This window comes from Dendrobates tinctorius, unplaced genomic scaffold (genome assembly GCF_039654945.1).
Source record: "Dendrobates tinctorius isolate UK_male_01 unplaced genomic scaffold, ASM3965494v1 ptg000093l, whole genome shotgun sequence".
In the NCBI taxonomy this organism is placed as follows: Eukaryota; Metazoa; Chordata; class Amphibia; order Anura; family Dendrobatidae; genus Dendrobates; species Dendrobates tinctorius.
Window position 1 is genome coordinate 4,225,426 of NW_027361761.1, and position 22,667 is coordinate 4,248,092.

Here is a 22,667-nt window from a genome sequence, read left to right on the forward strand (position 1 = left end):
ACGCTGCTGTATAACGTCCTCCACGCTGTTGTATAACGTCCTTCACGCTGCTGTATAACGTCCTTCACGCTGCTGTATAACGTCCTTCACGCTGCTGTATAACGTCCTCCACGCTGCTGTATAACGTCCTCCACGCTGCTGTATAACGTCCTCCACGCTGCTGTATAACGTCCTTCACGCTGCTGTATAACGTCCTCCATGCTACTGTATAGTGTCCTCCACGCTACTGTATAACGTCCTTCACGCTGCTGTATAACGTCCTTCACACTGCTGTATAACGTCCCCAACGCTGCTGTATAACGTCATCCATGCTACTGTATAGCGTCCTCCACGCTGCTGTATAACGTGCTCCACGCTGTTGTATAACGTCCTCCACGCTGCTGTATAACGTCCTCCATGCTGTTGTATAACGTCCTTCACGCTGCTGTATAACGTCCTCCACACTGCTGTATAACGTCCTTCACGCTGCTGTATAACGTCCTCCACACTGCTGTATAACGTCCTCCACGCTGCTGTATAACGTCCTCCACGCTGCTGTATAACGTCCTCCACGCTGCTGTATAACGTCCTTCACGCTGCTGTATAACGTCCTCCATGCTACTGTATAGTGTCCTCCACGCTACTGTATAACGTCCTTCACGCTGCTGTATAACGTCCTTCACACTGCTGTATAACGTCCCCAACGCTGCTGTATAACGTCATCCATGCTACTGTATAGCGTCCTCCACGCTGCTGTATAACGTGCTCCACGCTGTTGTATAACGTCCTCCACGCTGCTGTATAACGTCCTCCACGCTGCTGTATAACGTCCTCCACGCTGCTGTATAACTTCCTCCACGCTGCTGTATAACGTCCTTCACGCTGTTGTATAACGTCCTCCACGCTGCTGTATAACGTCCTCCACGCTGCTGTATAACGTCCTCCACGCTACTGTATAGTGTCCTCCACGCTGCTGTATAACGTCCTCCACGCTGCTGTATAACGTCCTTCACGCTGCTGTATAACGTCCTCCACGCTGCTGTATAACGTCCTCCATGCTGCTGTATAATGTCTCCCCTGCTGTATAACATCCTCCACGCTGCTGTATAACGTCCTCCACGCTGTTGTATAACGTCCTCCATGCTGTTGTATAACGTCCTCCACGCTGCTGTATAACGTCCTCCACGCTGCTGTATAACGTCCTCCACGCTGCTGTATAACGTCCTCCATGCTACTGTATAGCGTCCTCCACGCTGCTGCAGCCTCTGTACATTTATTGTATAAATGCAGGAGAGCAGGAATCTCTCCTGTCCATGTGTGCTGCTGCATATACCCACCAGCTCAGAGACAACTGAATATTAGAGATAGTGCCTGCAGAGGCGAAAACTGGGGAAAAATGCAGGCTACGAGTCATATAATGGCCGGAAACAATGTTATTCCTCATGTTCACACTCAGGACTAGAGATGAGCGAATATGTTCAGCTCCCTCCTTATTCGGCAGCTATGGCGCTTACCGAATAACCTGCAGAGGGAACCCGGATACCTGGATCGTGCCGGCTGATCAGATGTCCGGCACCGCAGCTGTAACGTCCTCCACGCTGCTGTATAACGTCCTCCACGCTACTGTATAGTGTCCTCCATGCTGCTGTATAACGTCCTTCACGCTGCTGTATAACGTCCTTCACACTGCTGTATAACGTCCCCAACGCTGCTGTATAACGTCCTCCATGCTACTGTATAGTGTCCTCCACGCTGCTGTATAACGTCCTCCACGCTGTTGTATAACGTCCTCCACGCTGTTGTATAACGTCCTCCACGCTGTTGTATAACGTCCTTCATGCTGTTGTATAACGTCCTCCACGCTGCTGTATAACGTCCTCCACGCTGTTGTATAACGTCATTCACGCTGTTGTATAACGTCCTCCACGCTGCTGTATAACGTCCTCCACGCTGCTGTATAACGTCCTTCACACTGCTGTATAACGTCCCCAACGCTGCTGTATAACGTCCTCCATGCTACTGTATAGGGTCCTCCACGCTGCTGTATAACGTCCTCCACGCTGTTGTATAACGTCCTCCACGCTGTTGTATAATGTCCTTCACGCTGTTGTATAACGTCCTTCACGCTGTTGTATAACGTCCTTCACGCTGTTGTATAACGTCCTCCACGCTGCTGTATAACGTCCTCCACGATGTTGTATAACGTCCTTCACGCTGTTGTATAACGTCCTTCACGCTGCTGTATAACGTCCTCCACGCTGCTGTATAACGTCCTCCACGCTGCTGTATAACGTCCTTCACACTGCTGTATAACGTCCCCAACGCTGCTGTATAACGTCCTCCATGCTACTGTATAGTGTCCTCCACGCTGCTGTATAACGTCCACGCTGTTGTATAACGTCCTCCACGCTGTTGTATAACGTCCTTCACGCTGTTGTATAACGTCCTCCACGCTGCTGTATAACGTCCTCCACACTGTTGTATAACGTCCTTCACGCTGTTGTATAACGTCCTCCACGCTGCTGTATAACGTACTCCACGCTGCTGTATAACGTCCTTCACACTGCTGTATAACGTCCCCAACGCTGCTGTATAACGTCCTCCATGCTACTGTATAGTGTCCTCCACGCTGCTGTATAACGTCCTCCACGCTGCTGTATAACGTCCTCCACGCTGTTGTATAACGTCCTCCACGCTGTTGTATAACGTCCTCCACGCTGTTGTATAACGTCCTTCACGCTGTTGTATAACGTCCTCCACGCTGCTGTATAACGTCGTCCACGCTGCTGTATAACGTCCTCCACGCTTCTGTATAACGTCCTCCACGCTGCTGTATAACGTCCTCCACGCTGCTGTATAACGTCCTCAACGCTGCTGTATAACGTCCTTCACACTGCTGTATAACGTCCTCCACGCTGCTGTTTGTTGGGCTCTCCATGCTTGTGTTGTGACTGTCACACAGCTGCGACACATGCAACTTATTCAGTAAGCGCTATAGCTTCCCGAATAAGGAGGGAGCCGAACATATTCTCTCATCTTTACTCAGGACATCTTATTTAGAAAAGTCACGTTCAAAGCAAGCCCCCGATTGCAGGAACTATTGGGTCTTCGTAAAGACACCAAGCAGAGATATTAAAGTTGCTGACAAATTAAAATACAATGTACTACCCAAAAATGGGGATGATAAATGTCCCCTCAAAATCTTATACAAAATTGGGGAACCTTCGCTATATAGAGAGTTTACTTTTTGACCCATGAAGAAGACAGGTCATAATGTTAGGTGTTACCCCCCCTCTTCCCATAATGACTTGTCCCAAATCTTTATATCTTAATGGTCATATTAGATAAGGGGCTCATGAAACATGTAAAGGGTGTGATCAGAGTGCTCCTGTGTGCAATGGAAGCTATCAAAATATATTAGGAATTGCTCTTCTGACAGGTCCCTCTTGTCCGACCTTTGGAACCCTCGCCCATCCCGATAATGATAGCGCTTCTTTAGGCCTGTTTCACACTTCAGTTTTCTGGTGTCAGTCAAAATCCACCGTTTTGATGGAATGAAGGATCCGTCGAAATTAGTGGAAAACAGATGGAACTGATCCGTTTTTTCGACTGATCCATCTAGTTGCATCCGTTTTTTTCATCCGTTTCTTCCGTCTTTTTGGAATGTAAATACCCACCCGTTCCGACAAGCCTACAGCCTGCAATGATCCTCAGTCTACTGAACCACCGCACGACCTGCTCTCCCCTCTCCTACTGTATCCTCACCCATCCCTGTAGACTGTGAGCCCTCGCGGGCAGGGTCCCCTCTCCTTATGTTCTTGTGTGTCCCTTTTCTTACACATGTTTATTATACTTGTCTATATTTCCCCTTTTCACATGTAAAGAGCCATGGAATAAATGGCGCTATATAAATGCATAATAATAATAATAATAATAATAAAGGAACATGATTCTGGAGAGAGAGAAGCATAAATTCGTATCTAAGTTCTATTCCCCCCAGCGTGTTGTCTAGGAGGTTCAGTAAAATGTCCTCCACTTTGCTGCAATTATAATACACTGCGGATAAAGTCCGGATTGAAGATCCACCGTGTGTACATACCCTAAACCACTGACTGTTTTTCCTCCTGTGACATTCGCAGCCAGGGCAGATGGTTTGTGCCGCAAACTAGAGAAGCCCTGCCCAGCAATAATCAGGAGCAAGTGGGAGGTTGACATCTGGGAAATCCCGCGGGAGTCTGTTCGACTTGTGAAGAAACTTGGAGCCGGACAATTTGGAGAAGTGTGGATGGGTGAGTATGTATTTATAAAAATCCACGTCCATGTAAAAAGTGTGTGCACCCCCATTACATCCATGTTACGAAAACAATCTAGTAAAAAAAAGAAGGAAATCAATCAAAATAGAAAACAAATGTAACAATTTATTGTATTTGCGAGACAGCAGGAGTTTGTGCATCTCCTCCAATGCTTAAAAAATCCCAGGAGATAGAGTGTTATTTTTTTTACTAATTCTTTGCATTCATGGCTGGCAAATGACTTGAGACTTTCCTAAGGAGGTGGCGCTTAGTTTTCTTGGTCTTCTACAAATGTTAATTGGGTAGGTTGCAAGAGTAAGGAGAGTAGGTAGCTGATGGCACAGTTCTATGGATTTATAAAATATATTCTAAGTACCCTAAGAGTCCTAAGCTGGAAGAAGTTGGAAAAATATGCATTTGAATTAAAACTATGGTTTCTAGCACCTGTGTAATACCAGAAGTTTGTAATACATAGCAGTTTTGCATTTGAGGCTTTAGGAACTGTCCCTTAACTTTGTGTCCCACCAACTATTCCAGATTTTATCAGGACATGTGGCTTTCTTTCAACACCTATTTAAGGTATTTTTTGCATTTCTGGCTGGCAGATGACTTGGGTTTTTTTCTAAGGAAGTGGAGGTTAATGTTCTTGGTTTTATATAGATGTCAATTAGTTTTAATTTCCACAACTAAGGAAAGTAGACAGCTGATGGCGCTAATGTATGGATTTATAAAACATATCCTAAGTACCCTAAGAGTCCTAAGATGGAAGAAATTGGAAAGTACGTATTTGAAATGAAACGCTATGGTTTCTAGCACCTGAATAACATCAGACGCTTGTTATAGACAGCAGACTTGCATTTGAGGCTTTAGGAACTATCCCTTGCTCTACAGACTTTGTGTCCCACCAACTGTTTCAGATTTTAGCAGGAGATGTGGGTTTCAACCCCTATTTAAAGTATACATTAAGGATTGTCTATCCAGCAGCTGATGGTGAAGGGGGTGTATTATGAAACCCCGGCCCAAAATAACATGTTTTGATCATGGTAGGTATGTGATCCTTGGCATTGTCTCTATGTTGTGTCACATTGACAAGGGTCTATATAAGTGGCCTTTAGAGCAGTGATCACCGTTTTGAATCTCCTCAACGGGGGCAGAACTTCACTACAGGCTGGGAGTTTTTTTGATCAAGAACCACAGATTAGACTCCGCTGGTATAATCCATCACAGATGGTGACGTTTCATCTTTTCTTCATCTAATCTCAGGTTTTTACAACAACAATGTAAAAGTGGCCATCAAGACACTGAAGGAGGGCAGCATGTCACCCCTGGCCTTTCTGGAAGAAGCAAACTTAATGAAAACGCTCCGACATAACAAGCTAGTGCAGTTATTCGCCGTGGTCACCAAAGAGCCCATATACATTGTGACAGAATATATGAGTAAAGGTAAATCATAAAGTAATACATAGGGTCGGGGAATTTATAATCTTTTCTATGCAAATTTTCTGGTATTAAAGAGCCATATAACGTTTTACAAATGGTATTTCGCACAAATTTTGTGATTTTTTGGGGCATGTTTCAAAAAAGGTGGGTGGGACTTAGCAAAAAGGGGTGTGGCCTATCATGCAAGAATGGTGAAAATTAACTTGTATTGTAGCAAAAAAGAAAACATAAAGAATCACATTTTTTTTCTTAAATTTCTTCCTTCCAGACAACCAAAAAGATGTGCCAAATTTAGGGAGAGGGTGTGTGCTTCTTATTAGATTTGAGGTACATTCCTCCAGCAGTCTTTGAAAACAAGACAGTCATATGAACCACGAGTCTTGATAAATTCTTTCATAATATTTAGTTTTAAATATTTCTGTCACTTGGTTATTATCTTAAAGGGGTATTCCCTTCATTCAGTGTTATGGCGTACTATGGTGGGGGTACATGAGAGATACTGGCCTTGGAAATCTTTGCCAACAGAGTAAAAACAAAGTACTGGCTAATCCTATTAATCCTATTACTGCTGTAGCCCCTTTATTCTGGAGATGGGGGGGGGCGCACAAGCAAAAAAAATGAACCCAACAGCCATAACATGTCACCAGTATGCAGAGATTACGATCCAAAGAAGCACAAAAGGTGAACTCAAGACAGGATCATGGACGGCCAAGGATCATTGAAGCAAGTGGAGAATGAAAGTTGGCTCCGATCCTGTCGAAAAGTGACTGTAGAGCGAATCCCTTGTCCACCACCAAAAATGTCTACAGTGGACACGTGACCATAAAAACTGGTCGATGAAGCAACGAAAGAGGGCAAATTGGTCTGAGAAATGACATTTTCCATCATGTGGATGGCCGGGTGTGTCACTTACTTGGAGAAGAATGGCACCAGGAAAAAGGTCAAGCATTGTGTGATGAAGCAACGTCCTTCTTGAAAACCTTGAGTCCACGTCTAACCTTCATGTAGATGTGACACGTAACGTCTACTGAAATATTGTACAGACCAAGTACCAAATATCAGCGGGATTCCCTAATGGAAACGCTTCTTGCACCAAAATGATGGTCAGTTAAGAATGGATGGAGAAACGTGATAAAGAGTTTGAGGTGGTGACTTGTCTCCAACAATTGTTCATGAGTACTGGAAAGCAAATCCGAGCCATAGAGATGGAACTGAGCAAATTTGGGCGCTGAAATGATCTGAAGCTAATGTTTTGTGCCAGATATCACAGGACACTTTCGGAGGATTGGTGGAGTCAATTTTTCGATGGGTCAGAGCATGTGGGGGTCCTACACAATATTGGTCACGGGGATTTAACATTTTACTGATAGGTGTATGACAAATAGAAGTCTTACGTCGTTTGAGGTTCCGAAAAAGGAAGCGTCTGTAATGTTTAATCTTTCATATATTTAAGTCCAATAGTCCATACGAAAACTCATTTTTGGGTTTTGCTAAGGCTACTGAGATACAGGTCTCATAGGATGCTTACAAGCCACAGAGGAAAGGCATCGGCCTGCTATGGACCCCAAAATGCTGAAATAAAAATAATGTAATAATGTAAAAACCATGCTATCGTTTTAGGAAGTTTAGTGGATTTTTTGAAGACAGAGGAAGGATCAAAGCTACGCTTTTCCAAACTGGTAGACATGGCGGCACAGGTACGTAATGGGGACCGAAACCATGACTGTATTACTCTCTGTGTGTAAAAAGTTACTAATTTTCTAACAGACATTTTATAAAAAAGTGCCCGAAAGGCTGATTTTGTCTAAAAGATTTGGATTAAAAGATGACCCCTTACTTATAAATACGTCTGAGTTTTTTTTTTAACCTGGTGTAATTGCCACTGTTCTCCTGAATCCGGCGATGTTTTTCTTTTGCTCCTGCGTCGATCCGTTCCTGAGATATGAGCCTGTTTTGATTGTATGTAAATCTAGCTTTATTAGCCAACTGGGCGTGATCCGCAACTCTTCTCTTATTGCCACACCCACTTAAATTTAAAGACTAGATTTCTATACAGGGAAGGGAAGGCCATATCTCAGGAATGGAGAGGAGCAGGAAGAAAAGAAAAACTTCACTGGATTCAGAAGAACAGCGGTAATTACAACAGGTGATACAATTACCATATTATTCGCAAGTGACAGGTCTTTTTTATGCTGCTGTACGAAAATATTATACAATCATGCATGGAAGTCAGTCATGTTGGATTTTGTTATACATTTATTGGTATATGTATGGTGTAAGATACAGTATAAATCAGTAGTATATGTGAATTAGGCCGGTTTCACACGTCCAGATATTTCTGGTACCGGAAAATACGGTATCGGAGATATCCGTGTCCATGTGGCACATCCGTGTATCACACATATGTGGCACACGAGTGCCGCCTGTGTACCGCATCGGTACCACACGGACGGCCGCTGTGGAAGAAGCGCTATTGTAAGCGCTGTTCCCCTGCATGTGGTGCTGAAAGCGGCTGTCATTCTCCCTGCACCTTTTCTGGGCAGCCTCGGACTGCTGTTTTTAGGCTGAAGGAGGCCCATATTCATGGCCCCTTACCAGCCTGAGAATAGCAGCTTGAACCTGTTAGTTTTGCCGGGTTGGTTAAAAATATAAGGGGGATCCCACTTCGTTTTTTTTTTTTTCATTCATTCTTCCCTGCTCTCGCTGTTGCCGGCAGAGCAAGGAGAATGACAGCTGCGTTCAGCACCACATGCAGGGGAACAGCGCTTACAGTAGCGCTTCTTCCCCGGCGGCCGTCCATGCTCATGGAAGACAGTGTACTCTGTTCTCCGTGTGCACGTGTGCTGCACGTGTCGCGGCCCGTGTGTCCGGGTCAAAACGGACATGTCTGCATGTTTTGCACACGTGTAAAGATGCTGACATCTGCATAGACCCATTCATTTGAGTGGGTCTATGTGTGTCGGTGTCTCCGGTACTTAAGAAAACTGTCACTACACGTACCGAATCCACTGACGTGTGAAACAGGCCTTAATGAAAGTACCATCCCCTTCACTTTCCTTCAGCCTATACCTTGTCTTTCTCTGTATGTAGGCTCTTTAAAAATGTTCAGTAACCTCCTCAGCCCCTATAAATCCATCTATAGTAATACGTAGGGTGGAGGAAGCGAGGAGGGAGATGCGGCTGCAGTATTTATCACTGTGAGAGTGTGTGCTGTGAGAGGGGAGAAAGAGCAGCTAGAGTGAGACTTTTTATTGGCTCAGAGAGCTGGTGATAGAGCCTGTGAAAATAGCAAGCGTGTGATCACTCGGTAGAGAGAAAATATGCATTTTGAAAAGATCCCCCCTCCAATTATTAGAACAGAAGACTAAAGGAGATAACAAGCGTCGTTGCTCCCTCAACGTCTTTCAGAAAATTCTGTGACTCATTTTATTAGGTGAACATTCAGCTTCACTTGAAAACATGGAAATCTTCAAGACAAGTCACCAGAAACAAAAGGGCACACTGCTCCCCAACACATCAGCTCCTCTATCGTAGGCATCAGTGGGGGTCTCTGTGATTACCAGCGATCACTTGTCCCATCATCTGCAAATGCTCTGTTATGTCATATAACTTAAAAGTGCCTTAAAGAAGTTTCCCAGAATAGAAAAGAGAGCGCCACCCTCGTTGACAGGTTACATCTGGTATTGCAGCTTAGCCTGAAATGAACATTACATTACCAGTCGGTGACCACGTTTTGAAAAGAAAAAAAAAATTGACCTTTTTGACTTTTTAAACTTTTTAAATTTTGGATTTACGCTATAAAGAACTAATAACACGATAATAAAAAGAAACAGCATTTCATGTGGTTAATTTTAGATAGTCCGGGTGTAATTTTAGATCGCGGTCACATCTCGATCTGCGGCAGGAAGAGGACACTCGTTATATTTTCCACTGCACCATGTGAAATTTCAGTCTAAGCTTTTTACAGAAACTTCTCAGATACCTAAAGCCACAAGTTCATCTTGCGATTGATACAGATCTCCTTCTCCTCGTTGAAGCTTCTGATGGCCGCTGATTAGCAGCCGTGTCATGTACATTTCTGTTACAGTCATTATTATGTGCTGTGTGATGAACCCTCGGGAGCCCCCAGAACGCTCTTTGTTATGAATCCTTGTGTCCATCACGGTCTACTGATCAGACGACCACAGAAGTCAAAAACATCACCAAAAGACTCGACAAAACTGTTTTTGTGGCCACATGGTCGTGCAAAAAAAAAAAAAACATCCTCCCAATAACGGTGACTACCTGCCGAGCGTGACAGTGGTGACTGTTATTACCAGAGGGTCTAGTACGGAACATTGAGGTCCTCATGAGACTTCCAGGCCTGATGTTACACTGTTTTTGTAAACCTTTTTATAAGAACAACAAACTGTAGTTTGCAAGCGTAAACCTGAATTTTTGCAGTATATCTTCATTCACATTAATATGACTGTCTTTACTCTGCAGGGGAACGGAAAAACTCCAACTCTTAAAAGTCAAAACTTACGATTTTTGAACTCCTTGTTGTTTTGTAGAGTTTCTGTTCAAAAAACTCAGCAAAAACAACTCGCACCTTTAGATGCCACTTTCAATGCTGACTGCAGATTCTAAGCGGTTAGACAGAAGGAGAGGGCTTCCTCTGTCACCAGGTTTACGCCAGGTGCTGATAGCTTACTATGAAGGCTTACAAACTAAAAATGACCACCTTAGCACAAGTATTAGGCGCTGCCAGTATAACAATGTATTAGGCCTCATTCAGACGTTAGTGCCAGCTGTATTTTTCAATCTTATAAGTTTGTGGAGGTGTTCATTATTTTTCCATGTCACGTTGTAATTTTTCATGAAGCTTGTTCACTTTTTAGCATATTTTTTAGGGAGGTGTGGCGAGCGAAAATAGGCAATTTTGTTTTTTTTACTCCATCTATCTTATGGGTTAAATATTTTTTTATTTTGAAAGATTGGAATTTTACATACTCACCAATACTGAATATACTTTTTTTTCACTTTTTTTATTCTGATTATTAAAATTATTAATTTTTAAAAATTTTGTAAAATTAAATTTTTTAAATTTTGACAAATTTTTTTAGTTTTTGTCGAGTATTTGAACCCACCATAGTTTGATTGCTTTTACTGTATACAGCAATAATTCGGTACATAGTAAAAATTGCAGTTTCTAATGAAGTCTCTCCTGTGGCTGGGCTTCACAGGAGCACCATGTCGACACCAGGGCCCCTGGATATCATAGCGACCCACAATTGCATTGCGAATGGACACCCCACCTAATTGCTCATGTTAGAGATTAACAATGGTATTTAAGGAGTTAAACAATAGCAGTTGGACCTAGCTCCGGTTGCTGCTGTTGGAGTCAAATGCTGGCTGTATAACACAGCCCGTACCTGCCCTGTGTGGAGCAAGGAGCGAGCTCGGCTCCTGAGCCTGCTCCATGCACTGGTAGTAGGAGGAACAGGAAGTGGTTAAAATCTAACACTGTTGTGTGTATACAGCTTCTGTGCAGAGTTGTGTCATGGGGATTTAATGGGGATTTTCCAACAACACATTGGTAAAACGACCCACTGTTAATTTATTGACTGGGAAATTATCAGTTTGCTGGATGCAATTGTAAAGCTGTGATCAGGATACATCGCTAACATTTTGCAACAAGCCAATTAGTAGTCACCATATTGCTCCGATTTCAGGTGGCAGAAGGCATGGCGTACATTGAAAAGAAGAATTACATCCACAGAGACCTGAGAGCAGCCAACGTCCTGGTGTCTGAAATCCTGTGCTGCAAAATAGGAGATTTTGGACTGGCAAGAATCATTGATACTGAATACATAGCTAAAGAGGGTGAGTAAGAGACAATCAGCTGTTACCCTCTTTCTCATGCTGTAACTGTTACATCACCTCCAGAACCTGCTCACTCGGCAGCGGGATTAAGGCACACAGGAACGGTTTTCCACTTAAACAGTCTATTCGGTTTATTTACACAGCATAAACCGCATGAAGCATAGTCCATTTCTTTACATCAACGGAACCTGTTATGACCACCAGTCTGTTCCAATAGCAGATACACCTGTCTGCCTTTCATACAACCCCCTTGTCCGAGGTTACCTTCCAGGAGCTCCGCTCCACACGCTGACTTCTTGTCAGTCCTGCATTCCAGGGAAGCTGCCTTACTGGGATCACTGTCCTGTACTATGACTTGCTCAATTAGCTCAAACCCAACAGTTCCAGACCCTCAGCAGGACTGTAGCTTCCCCAATGCAGTAGCCATCACAGACTCCAAAGGTACATGATCTCCACCATGTGCTTTCCAGGAAACCAGTCCTCTTGCAGGACCTTCCAACACAGAGAACAAGTGACCAAACAACAGTTTCATTATATCCTAAGAGACAAACCCATTGATGGGAGGTGTGTGGTTAGTCAGACCCACCAGCTCTCCGGCTAACCCTGCAAGCCCAGTCCCTTATAAACTAAACAAGGCTCGTGGAACTACAGGTCCCAGAGCAACATTCCAGGCTTACAGCGCAGAGGACCTCCTCCTCTATGACACATACCGGTCATTCACAATAACGCCAGTCACTGTCTCACACCTTTTGTACCTTGTATGCCCTCCTGGTTTTGATCTATCGACCTTGCTGCTGCCAGCCCACACCACCGATCAGCAGCTGACTCCTTGTCCCCAGTTAAGGGGTTCCAGTGTAAGTCCAGATCCCTGTACAGGGCTTAAATGGTGAAGGCCAGGGCAAAAACTGGGATCTGGTAAATGGAGTAGTTTTCTCAAAGCCTGTCCATTGTAAGAATTTTTATAGCTGCTAGGAGATCACTTACAGTGGTGTATTTTTTAGCACTATAGGTGCTGGAGTTTCCTTTCTCTCACTTACCAGCATACATTGCTCCTGCCATTGTCCAATATCTTGTCTGCCCTAATCTGAAAGACTGTCTCTTTGTTATGACTATATGCAGTTTGATAGGAAAGCAGAGAGTAAAAAAAATGCCACTATTTCCTGTACAGAGACATAGACCCACCCCCACTTCCTGTGGATATACAAAGCCACACCCACATTTCTTGTAGTGAGATAAAGACTAGTGATGAGCGATCATGCTGGGATAAGATGTTATCTGAGCATGCTCGTGTGCTAACCGAGTGTCTTTGACGTGCTCGAAAAATATGTTCGAGTCCCCACGCCTGCATAATCGTGGCTGTTCAACAGCCACAGCACATGTACAGTAGGGATTACCTATTGGACAATCTCTGCATGTGTATTGACTGTCAAACAGCTGCGAGACATGCAGCCACAGGGGCTCAAACATATTTTTTGAGCGTGCCAAAAAGACTTGGTTAGCACATGAGCATGCTCAAATAGCACCTTATCCGAGCATGTTCGCTCACCACTAATAAAGACCCATCCCCCACTTTCTGTGGAAAAACAAATACCAGTCCCACCATTTCCTTTACAAATTCACCCCCTCACCTCCTATAGAAAGTCAAAGCAACATCCCCACTTTATGTAGAAAGGTAAAATCACACCCTACTTCTTGTAGAGAGATAAAGACCTGCCCACCACTTCCAGTACAGAGACAAAGTCACACACTACTTCATGTAGAGAGATAAAGACCCACCTCACCACTTCCTGTACAGAGAAAGTCACACCCTACTTCCTGTAGAGAGATACCACCTGCCCACCACTTCCTGTACAGAGACAAAGTCACACCCTACTTCCTGTAGAGCGATAAAGACCTGCCCACCACTTCCTGTACAGAGAAAGTCACACCCTACTTCTTGTAGAGAGATAAAGACCTGCCCACCACTTCCTGTACAGAGGCAAAGTCACACCCTACTTCCTGTAGAGCGATAACACCTGCCCCTCCACTTCCTGTACAGAGACAAAGTCACACCCTACTTCCTGTAGAGAGATAACACCTGCCCCACCACTTCTTGTACAGAGACAAAGTCACACCCTACTTCCTGTAGCGAGATAAAGACCTGCCCACCACTTCCTGTACAGAGACAAAGTCACACCCTACTTCCTGTAGAGCGATAACACCTGCCCCTACACTTCCTGTACAGAGACAAAGTCACACCCTACTTCCTGTAGCGAGATAAAGACCTGCCCACCACTTCCTGTACAGAGACAAAGTCACACCCTACTTCCTGTAGAGCGATAACACCTGCCCCTCCACTTCCTGTACAGAGACAAAGTCACACCCTACTTCCTGTAGAGAGATAACACCTGCCCCACCACTTCTTGTACAGAGACAAAGTCACACCCTACTTCCTGTAGCGAGATAAAGACCTGCCCACCACTTCCTGTACAGAGAAAGTCACACCCTACTTCCTGTAGAGAGATACCACCCGCCCCTCCACTTCCTGTACAGAGAAAGTCACACCCTACTTCTTGTAGAGAGATAAAGACGTGCCCACCACTTCCTGTACAGAGACAAAGTCACACCCTACTTCCTGTAGAGAGATAACACCCACCCCTCCACTTCCTGTACAGAGACAAAGTCACACCCTACTTCCTGTAGAGAGATAACACCCGCCCCTCCACTTCCTGTACAGAGAAAGTCACACCCTACTTCTTGTAGAGAGATAAAGGCCTGCCCACCACTTCCTGTACAGAGAAAGTCACACCCTACTTCCTGTAGAGAGATAAAGACCTTCCCACCACTTCCTGTACAGAGACAAAGTCACACCCTACTTCCTGTAGAGAGATAACACCCATCCCACCACTTCCTGTACAGAGACAAAGTCACACCCTACTTCCTGTAGAGAGATAACACCCATCCCACCACTTCCTGTACAGAGACAAAGTCACACCCTACTTCCTGTAGCGAGATAAAGACCTGCCCACCACTTCCAGTACAGAGACAAAGTCACACACTACTTTGTGTAGAGAGATAAAGACCCGCCTCACCACTTCCTGTACAGAGAAAGTCACACCCTACTTCCTGTAGAGAGATACCACCTGCCCACCACTTCCTGTACAGAGAAAGTCACACCCTACTTCCTGTAGAGAGATACCACCCGCCCCACCACTTCCTGTACAGAGAAAGTCACACCCTACTTCCTGTAGAGAGATAAAGACCTTCCCACCACTTCCTGTACAGAGACAAAGTCACACACTACTTCCTGTAGAGACAAAGACCAGTCCTCTTTCAGTAATATGTCTCTCCTGATATTGCCACCAGCCATTATAAAGCAATTTAGATAGAAAGGTGCCATCTAGCGGAAAACACTTTGAAGCAATTTTTCAGGATGACACAACATGATGTTTAATTAAGTAATTTACAGACATTTTATTTAGCACATTATCAAATGAGATCAAGTTGTCTGAAAGTATCAGAGACCTTTCAAAGCTTCTAAGAGTAACTCTGTGGCTATGTTCACAAGTTGCGTTTTTGCAGGGTTTCTTCTGCTGGCAAAATCTGCTGTCTTGGCAGGAAAGAAGCTGCTTACAAAAAGCAGGTTTTTCTGCCTTTTTTGCTGCATTTTGGTTGTCTTTTGTGCAAGCTGATAAAGTTTAGTGCCCTCCACAAAAAAAATCATGATGCAGTTTCCTTACAGTTTTCACCAAAAATGCAGCAAAACCTGATATCTGCATTTTTTGCTGCATTTTTGGACTTTCTCATTGCTTTCTTTGGGTGAAAAAAAAAAATGAAAAAGCTGGAAGAAGTGGCATGCTGCAGTTTGCAAAAAAAGCAGCAGTTTTCCAAATCAGCCAGGAAAAAAAAAAAATATGTGCATGAGATTTCTGAAATCTCATAGCCTTTAAACTGTAAAACGCAGCTTATAATTTGCATATAAATGCAGCAAAAACACAACGTGTGAACATAGCCTAACACTCACCTGAGAAATCTTCCACATATTTTCTGGGCATCTATTCCATTTCACCTCTTTTTTCTAGATTTGCTAAATCTGGTTTTAATAGTGAATCATAAAGTGCTCAGAACTTTGGACAACCTTTAGGGTAAGTTCACACTAGGCATTTTTTTCCAGCTTTTTTTTTCCGCAGCAAAACTTCTCTTGGCAGGAAAGAAACTGCAGAAAAAAGCATGTTTTCCTTGTTTTTTATTGCACTTTTTGTGCAGTTTTTGCTGCGTTTTCGGCATGCTAGATTTGTCTCTTGTGCATGCTGATAAAATTTAGTGTTGAAAAAAAGTCCTACTCTATAGAATCAGGTTTTGGGGCAAAAAAAAAAGCCTGATACCTGCGTTTTTGGGGCATTTTTTCACCACCCATTCATTTCAATGGGTGAAAATGGCTGAAAAAACACTGTAAGAAGTGACAGGCTTCATTGTGCAAAAAAACATGCAAAGCATAAAATCCTGCATGACATTTCTGAAATTTCAGACTTTGCTAGTATTGTAAAATGTGGCTGAAAATTTGCATAAAAAAGCTGAAAAAAAACACCTAGTGTTTTCACAAGCAATTTTACCCATTTGAGAACTTGAGAAGCAGATAGTAATGGAATAAAATCACCGCTCAGTTCCCGTCTATGGTTCCGCTTCTCCTTTAGATTGTAAGCTCTTGAGTCTCAAATATCCACTGAAACGACCAGGGTGTATTATATTAGGGTCAGATCCTCTTCTTTCAACCAATGGCGGAAAACAAATCATCCCGATGGTGTTTGTTAGGTTTGGGTTTACGTAGGTGGAAGCAGAAGTCGTAGACTCGCCTCATCATAGTGATACTGGCAGTTTGATGATCAGTTCTACTTTCACATTTGCTTCTCCAGAACCTGGAAAAGGTGGAGATCAATCGCTATGTGAGAAATCATATCATAGTTTACATTTCATATATTCAATGTTTGCATCTATCTTAGCGCATACAGCGGCTTCTGCTGCAGTCTATGGAATACATACAGGAGCTTCTCACTAAATTAGAATAACATCAAAAAGTGAATTTATTTCAGTTCTTCAATACAAAAAGTGAATCTCTATATAATATATGAGTCCTTACACACAGAGGGATCTATTTCACGTGTTTATTTCTGGTAGTGTTGATGATTATGGCTTACAGCCAATGAAAACCCAAAAGTCATTATCTCAGTAAATTAGAATACTTTATAACACCAGGTTGAAAAATGATTGTAAAATCTGAAATGTTGGCCTACTGAAATGTATGATCAGTAAATGCACTCAATACTTGGTCGGAGCTCCTTTGGCAACAATTACTGCATCAATGCGGCGTGACATGGAGGCGATCAGTCTGTGGCACTGCTGAGGGGTTATGGAAGCCCAGGTTGCTTTGATCGCAGCCTTCAGCTCGCCTGCATTGTTGGGTCTGGTGTCTCTCATCTTCCTCATGACAATACTCCATAGATTCTCTATGGGGTTAAGGTCAGAAGAGTTTTCTGGCCAATCAAGCACAGTGATACTGTTGTTTGTAAACCAGATATTGGTTGTCATGGCAACCTTCAGGTCTGACAACAATGGTGGCCTGCTTAGATCATGCCAGGACCATGGTCTACAAGGCTTCTGTCAGTGTAATACTGATAGGCAGGGGCGGATTAACAGTAGCCAGGACCCCGGACAGTGTAGAAGGCATATAGGTACCCAATCTATCACGTGACATGTCACATGATCCCTTTCAATAGGTCATGTGAGAAACACACAGGTGCTCAACATCCAAATCAATCAAACATATAGCATCCACATGTTTGGCCTTTCTGTAGCAATGAGAGCAGGTTTAATTTATGGGCTCCATGTCTCCAGGAGCATGAACTGGTCACTGCAACGTACTGGTCACTACAACGTACTTGTAACTACAACGTACTGGTCACTACAACGTACTGGTAACTACAACGTACTGGTCACTACAATGTGCCGGTAACTGCAATAGCAGATTTGCAATTTTCACTCAGCAGCATCCACTACTACTTGTTTCTGGAAAACACCCATGGAGTCAAAATGTTCCACTGTTTAGGCACCTCAGGGGCTCTCCAAACGTGACATGGTGTCTGCTATCTACTCCAGCTAATATTGTGCTTCCCTTCCCAAAATTCCGCTCAAGAATTTAATTGGCGCTTCTTCCCTTCCGAGTCTTGCCGTGCACCCAAACAGTAATTTTCCACTACATATGGGGTATCAGTGCACTCACGAGAAACTGCACAATAAATTGTATGGTCCATTATCTCCTGTTACCCTTTTGAAAATGCAAAAGTTAGAGCATTTTTTTTCCTTCCACAATGCTTTTACTACTGTGAAGCCCCTACAGGCTTAATAAACTTCTTGAATGTGGTTTTGAGCACTTTGAGGGGTGCAGTTTTTAAAATGGTGTCACTTTTGGATATTTTCTGTCACATAGGCCCCGCAAAGTCACTTTAAACGGGATGTGGTCCCTAAGGAAATTGGTTTTGGAAATTTTGTTGAAAAAAAAAAAGAAATTGCTGATAAACTTGTAACCCTTTAATATTTAACCCTATAATTGGCCCTTTAATTTTCTTTTAAAAAATGTTTAAAAAATGATGCAGACGTGAAGTAGACATGTGGAAATATTATTTATTAACTATTTTGTGTCGTATAACTATCTGATATAAGGGCATAAAAATTCAAAGTTTTAAAATTGCAAAATTTCCACATTTTGTCAAATGTTCAATATTTTCATAGATAAACGCAACTCATATCAGATACCAAATTTACTAATAACATGGAGTTCAATGTATCAAGAAAAACAGTCTCAGAATCTGTAGGATCCATTGAAGCATTCCAGAGTTATAACCTCATAAATTGACACTGGTCAGAATTGAAAAAAATTGGCCCGGTCAGGAAGGTGAAAACATTCTAGGGAGGATGAAGGGGTTAAGGAAGGATGAGCTGGGATATTTTTCTATGTTTTTTTGTGCATTTGATTGCCTCTAAGGCAGTTTTTTTTTTCTAAAACAATGCTGAGCCGAAGGTCAACTCATCTCAGCAGGTCTGGATTCTGAAACCTCTGATGATCAGTTCTGTTTTCCCATGAAAGTGGCATCTAGCCTTACATTTCTTCTGAGGCAGCTGTAACATAAGAAATGCAATGGATGGACAGATCTTGTCCACCACAGTTAGAGCCAAGATATCTTCAAGCATTACCGCAAATTTTTGTTCACCAACTTAATATGATGTTATTGTAAAATTTATTTAATTTCCAATTACAGGTACAAAATTTCCCATCAAATGGACAGCCCCAGAATCTATCAACTTCGGGGTCTTCACCATTAAGTCAGACTTGTGGTCCTTTGGGATCCTTCTCACCGAAATTGTGACGTATGGTCGAATTCCATACCCAGGTAATCCACTCTGTAGTCTTAATAAAACATTCAAGAACTTGCTATGTAACTTTTTGGAACTCATAAATCTGTCATCTCATCTTCCGTCAAACAATGAGAGTCCACGGATCCTTGTTTTTGACAGATTTGCTTCATTTATCATGATGAGATCTCTCCAGACCCTAAAGCATAATCAACAGAGCACCTGGAAGGGTTTAAAAGTAATAAATGATTATATTCAACCCATCCTAGGTCTGCTACTTACCAGTCCTCTGTCTGACAATGTCTAATTAGTATCCCAATGCCACCACATATGTTATAGTGCCACACCATACCCATATAACCACCACCATACAGTGCTCAAATACTCTCCAAATAATAGTTCCATGCATCTAAAGAAACAATGTAGCTGCAAGCTTCAAAATCCTGGCAATTAGTGACGGGGTTGGGTGACATTATTGGCCACCATGAAGGTCAGCCCTGTCCATGCTCAACTTTTTATGGATCTGTAAATCAAAGATCTGCAATACCGCAATGTGCACTGCCCGTTCCATGAACATGAAGCTTCAAAAAAATGTTAGAATCGATGATAATGATGTGCATATTACCTCCTTCAGGTATGACCAACCCTGAGGTTATCCAGCTCCTAGATGAAGGCTATCGCATGCCCTGCCCGGAAAATTGCTCAGCAGATCTGTATGACATCATGTTAAAATGCTGGCAAGAAAAGCCAGAGGACAGGCCAACATTCGAGTATCTGCAATCGGTTTTAGAAGATTTTGGCACGGCCACCGAGAAACAGTACGAGGATGAACCTTGAGGTTCGACATCAAGTCATCGATGAAGCCGATATTGAATTGCCAATGACTTCTATAATGTTCGACGGAGATGAGGTCATGTGTTCCAGGATGAAAAATAAAGACTTCTTTTTTAGAACTATTCCATAGATGATTGGACAAGACTTCCTCTACCCAATGGCCACCAACATAAGTCGAATATGTCTGCTTTATATTTTTTCAGCTGTACCATGTGGTTGCCAGTGAAATCGAGCAGTGCCAAAGGTCCACAGACTCCCAAGAAGAGTTTAAAGTATTGGATCTTCGCCTGAAGGAGTTTGCATATTCCCTTGACAACTTTTTGTGCCGAAAGAAGTGGTCAATGAAGGAATGGGGTCACCATCCTACGTGAGAGCGTATCAGAGACCGGCTGAAGTTTATCTGTAACCATTGGAACAAATAGTAACTTCAGTTTCGGCACACAAAAAAGAGCAAATCCTTGTACCCAGATATGTCCATAAAGAAGAGCCTATAGCTTAGGCATCAGTCATGGAGAAAAGCATGTACATCAGGGTTGGCCAAGGATATATATATGGCAGACAGGACACTGGACCCCCTAAATTCTACCTTTTCTGCTTGTACAGTGCTGCAGTGCACTATGTGTCTTTTTGGCTCCCAGTTGCTTTTATTCACCCGTGGGGGGCTCGTCCTATATGAACTTTGTGGTAGTTGCTTCAGAAAATGGCACTTTTACATGCGGTTCCCCTTTAAGGGGGTCAGACACCCTAAAACTCAATGAAACTGTTAAATTACATATGTAAATGAGAGTCCTTGGTGCCTCAGTGACTGGCCAATGACTCAGGGCATTGTTGCGCCCCATCATTTGTAATCCTCCACCCCTCCCCTTGTTTTGATTGGCAGGGCTTGCTCTGTATTGATTCTGCACACACTGACACTGCAGGAGCCAATAGCACACACAGTGTCAGACTGCAGTGGCCTCTCTCTGCACACAGTGACACTTGTGTGCTATCAGCTCCTGCAGTGTCAGTGCGCACATGGCTGAGGATTCAATTCAGTCAGCACTACTATCAATCAACATGAGTGCTGAGGATTGTAAATAAGGGCGTAAATGGCGCACTGAGGATTGGGCTACACCAAGGGTGCACCCCTCACAATTTTTATAGGGGCTAAATCCCCTATGTGATGGTATAACTGGTTTACTACACATTTTGGGGTGACAAATTTACTATCAAAGCAACATTTAGTTTTATTCAATTGCTGTACTATAATTATTTTTGCCGCATCAAACTAGAAATACATTTACACTTTATTTATGCTTTTTGTCTTTTGTGAACTTTATTTACTGCAGTGACCAAACTCATTGCCCCTTTCTAAATCTACTAGTGGATGCAATAATAGTTTAGCAACATCACCCTCTGAATGCAGCTCCGAAGAATAATATTAGCTGCAACTCAACACAAGATAAAAAATGTAGTTTTGAAACAAAACTTATCCCACTATCAGAATAGTGAGTGCAGCTCTGGGGTATAATGCAGGATGTAACTCAGGATCAGTAATGTAATGTATGTACACAGTGACTGCACCAGCAGAATAGTGAGTGCAGCTCTGGGGTATAATACAGGATGTAACTCAGGATCAGTAATGTAATGTATGTACACAGTGACTGCAACAGTAGAATAGTGAGTGCAGCTCTGGGATATAATACAGGATGTAACTCAGGATCAGTAATGTAATGTATGTACACAGTGACTGCACCAGCAGAATAGTGAGTGCAGCTCTGGAGTATAATACAGGATGTAACTCACGATCAGTAATGTAATGTATGTACACAGTGACTGCACCAGCAGAATAGTGAGTGCAGCTCTGGAGTATAATACAGGATGTAACTCAGGATCAGTAATGTAATGTATGTACACAGTGACTGCACCAGCAGAATGGTGAGTGCAGCTCTGGGGTATAATACAGGATATAACTCAGGATCAGTAATGTAATGTATGTACACAGTGACTGCACCAGTAGAATAGTGAGTGCAGCTCTGGGGTATAATACAGGATGTAACTCAGGATCAGTAATGTAATGTATGTACACAGTGACTGCACCAGCAGAATAGTGAGTGCAGCTCTGGAGTATAATACAGGATGTAACTCAGGATCAGTAATGTAATGTATGTACACAGTGACTGCACCAGCAGAATAGTGAGTGCAGTTCTGGAGTATAATACAGGATGTATGTTATGAATGGTTCACCGAGGAGAAAAAAACCTAAACATGCTAAGCCCAGAAAAACCAGAGAGGTTGGTAACTATGCAGATTGCAGATCCCTAATCCTACCACACAACTAGCAGCAGCCGTGGAGCGTGCCTACGATGAACCTAGATGACTCGTCACGCCTGGAGGACTAAATAAGCCTAAAGCAAGAAAAGGGAAAACTAACTGCCCCAGAGTAGACCCCAAAGGAATAGACAGCCCCCACACATGTATTGACGGTGAAACAAGATGAAAACACAAACACAGGTAGGAAAATAGGCTGAGCAAACGATGGGGCCCAAACTAACTAGAAAGGAGAGGAAAGGACAGACACTGTCTGCAATCTGCCCCAAACCCTACAAAATAATGTCCAACACTTCTGATAACAAAATTAACCCTGAAGTCACTAGACTTCTCCCACTATATCAGCACTCTGAAATATTCTGAGACAGAGCAAAAATAGGCCAATCTAATAAGGGACAAAAAGCAAATTGGCAAATACAGATAAATAAGAGTGGAAATTCAGCACAGCCCAAGCCGGGGCTGGCTGACCACACAAAAAACTGAATAGAACAACAAAATCAAGTGTGAACATTAACAGAGAAACATAGCTTGAGCTGAATGGAACAGAGCTGAGAACCAAGA

At 43.1% G+C, this 22,667-nt stretch overlaps 1 protein-coding gene across 2 annotated transcripts in view; it reads left to right on the plus strand.

Moving 5' to 3' along the window:
• BLK (BLK proto-oncogene, Src family tyrosine kinase) overlaps positions 1-21,091 on the plus strand; it is a 181,809-nt gene extending 160,718 nt beyond the window's left edge. For both annotated transcript variants that reach the window (XM_073586382.1, XM_073586381.1), the window contains exons 8-13: positions 4,119-4,268; positions 5,535-5,714; positions 7,332-7,408; positions 11,426-11,576; positions 18,869-19,000; positions 19,597-21,091. In XM_073586382.1, coding sequence (XP_073442483.1) covers positions 4,119-4,268; positions 5,535-5,714; positions 7,332-7,408; positions 11,426-11,576; positions 18,869-19,000; positions 19,597-19,799 — 893 coding nt within the window. In that variant the 3' untranslated portion in view covers positions 19,800-21,091. The remainder of the gene's footprint in view (positions 1-4,118; positions 4,269-5,534; positions 5,715-7,331; positions 7,409-11,425; positions 11,577-18,868; positions 19,001-19,596) is intronic.
• The last annotated feature ends 1,576 nt before the right edge of the window (positions 21,092-22,667 follow it).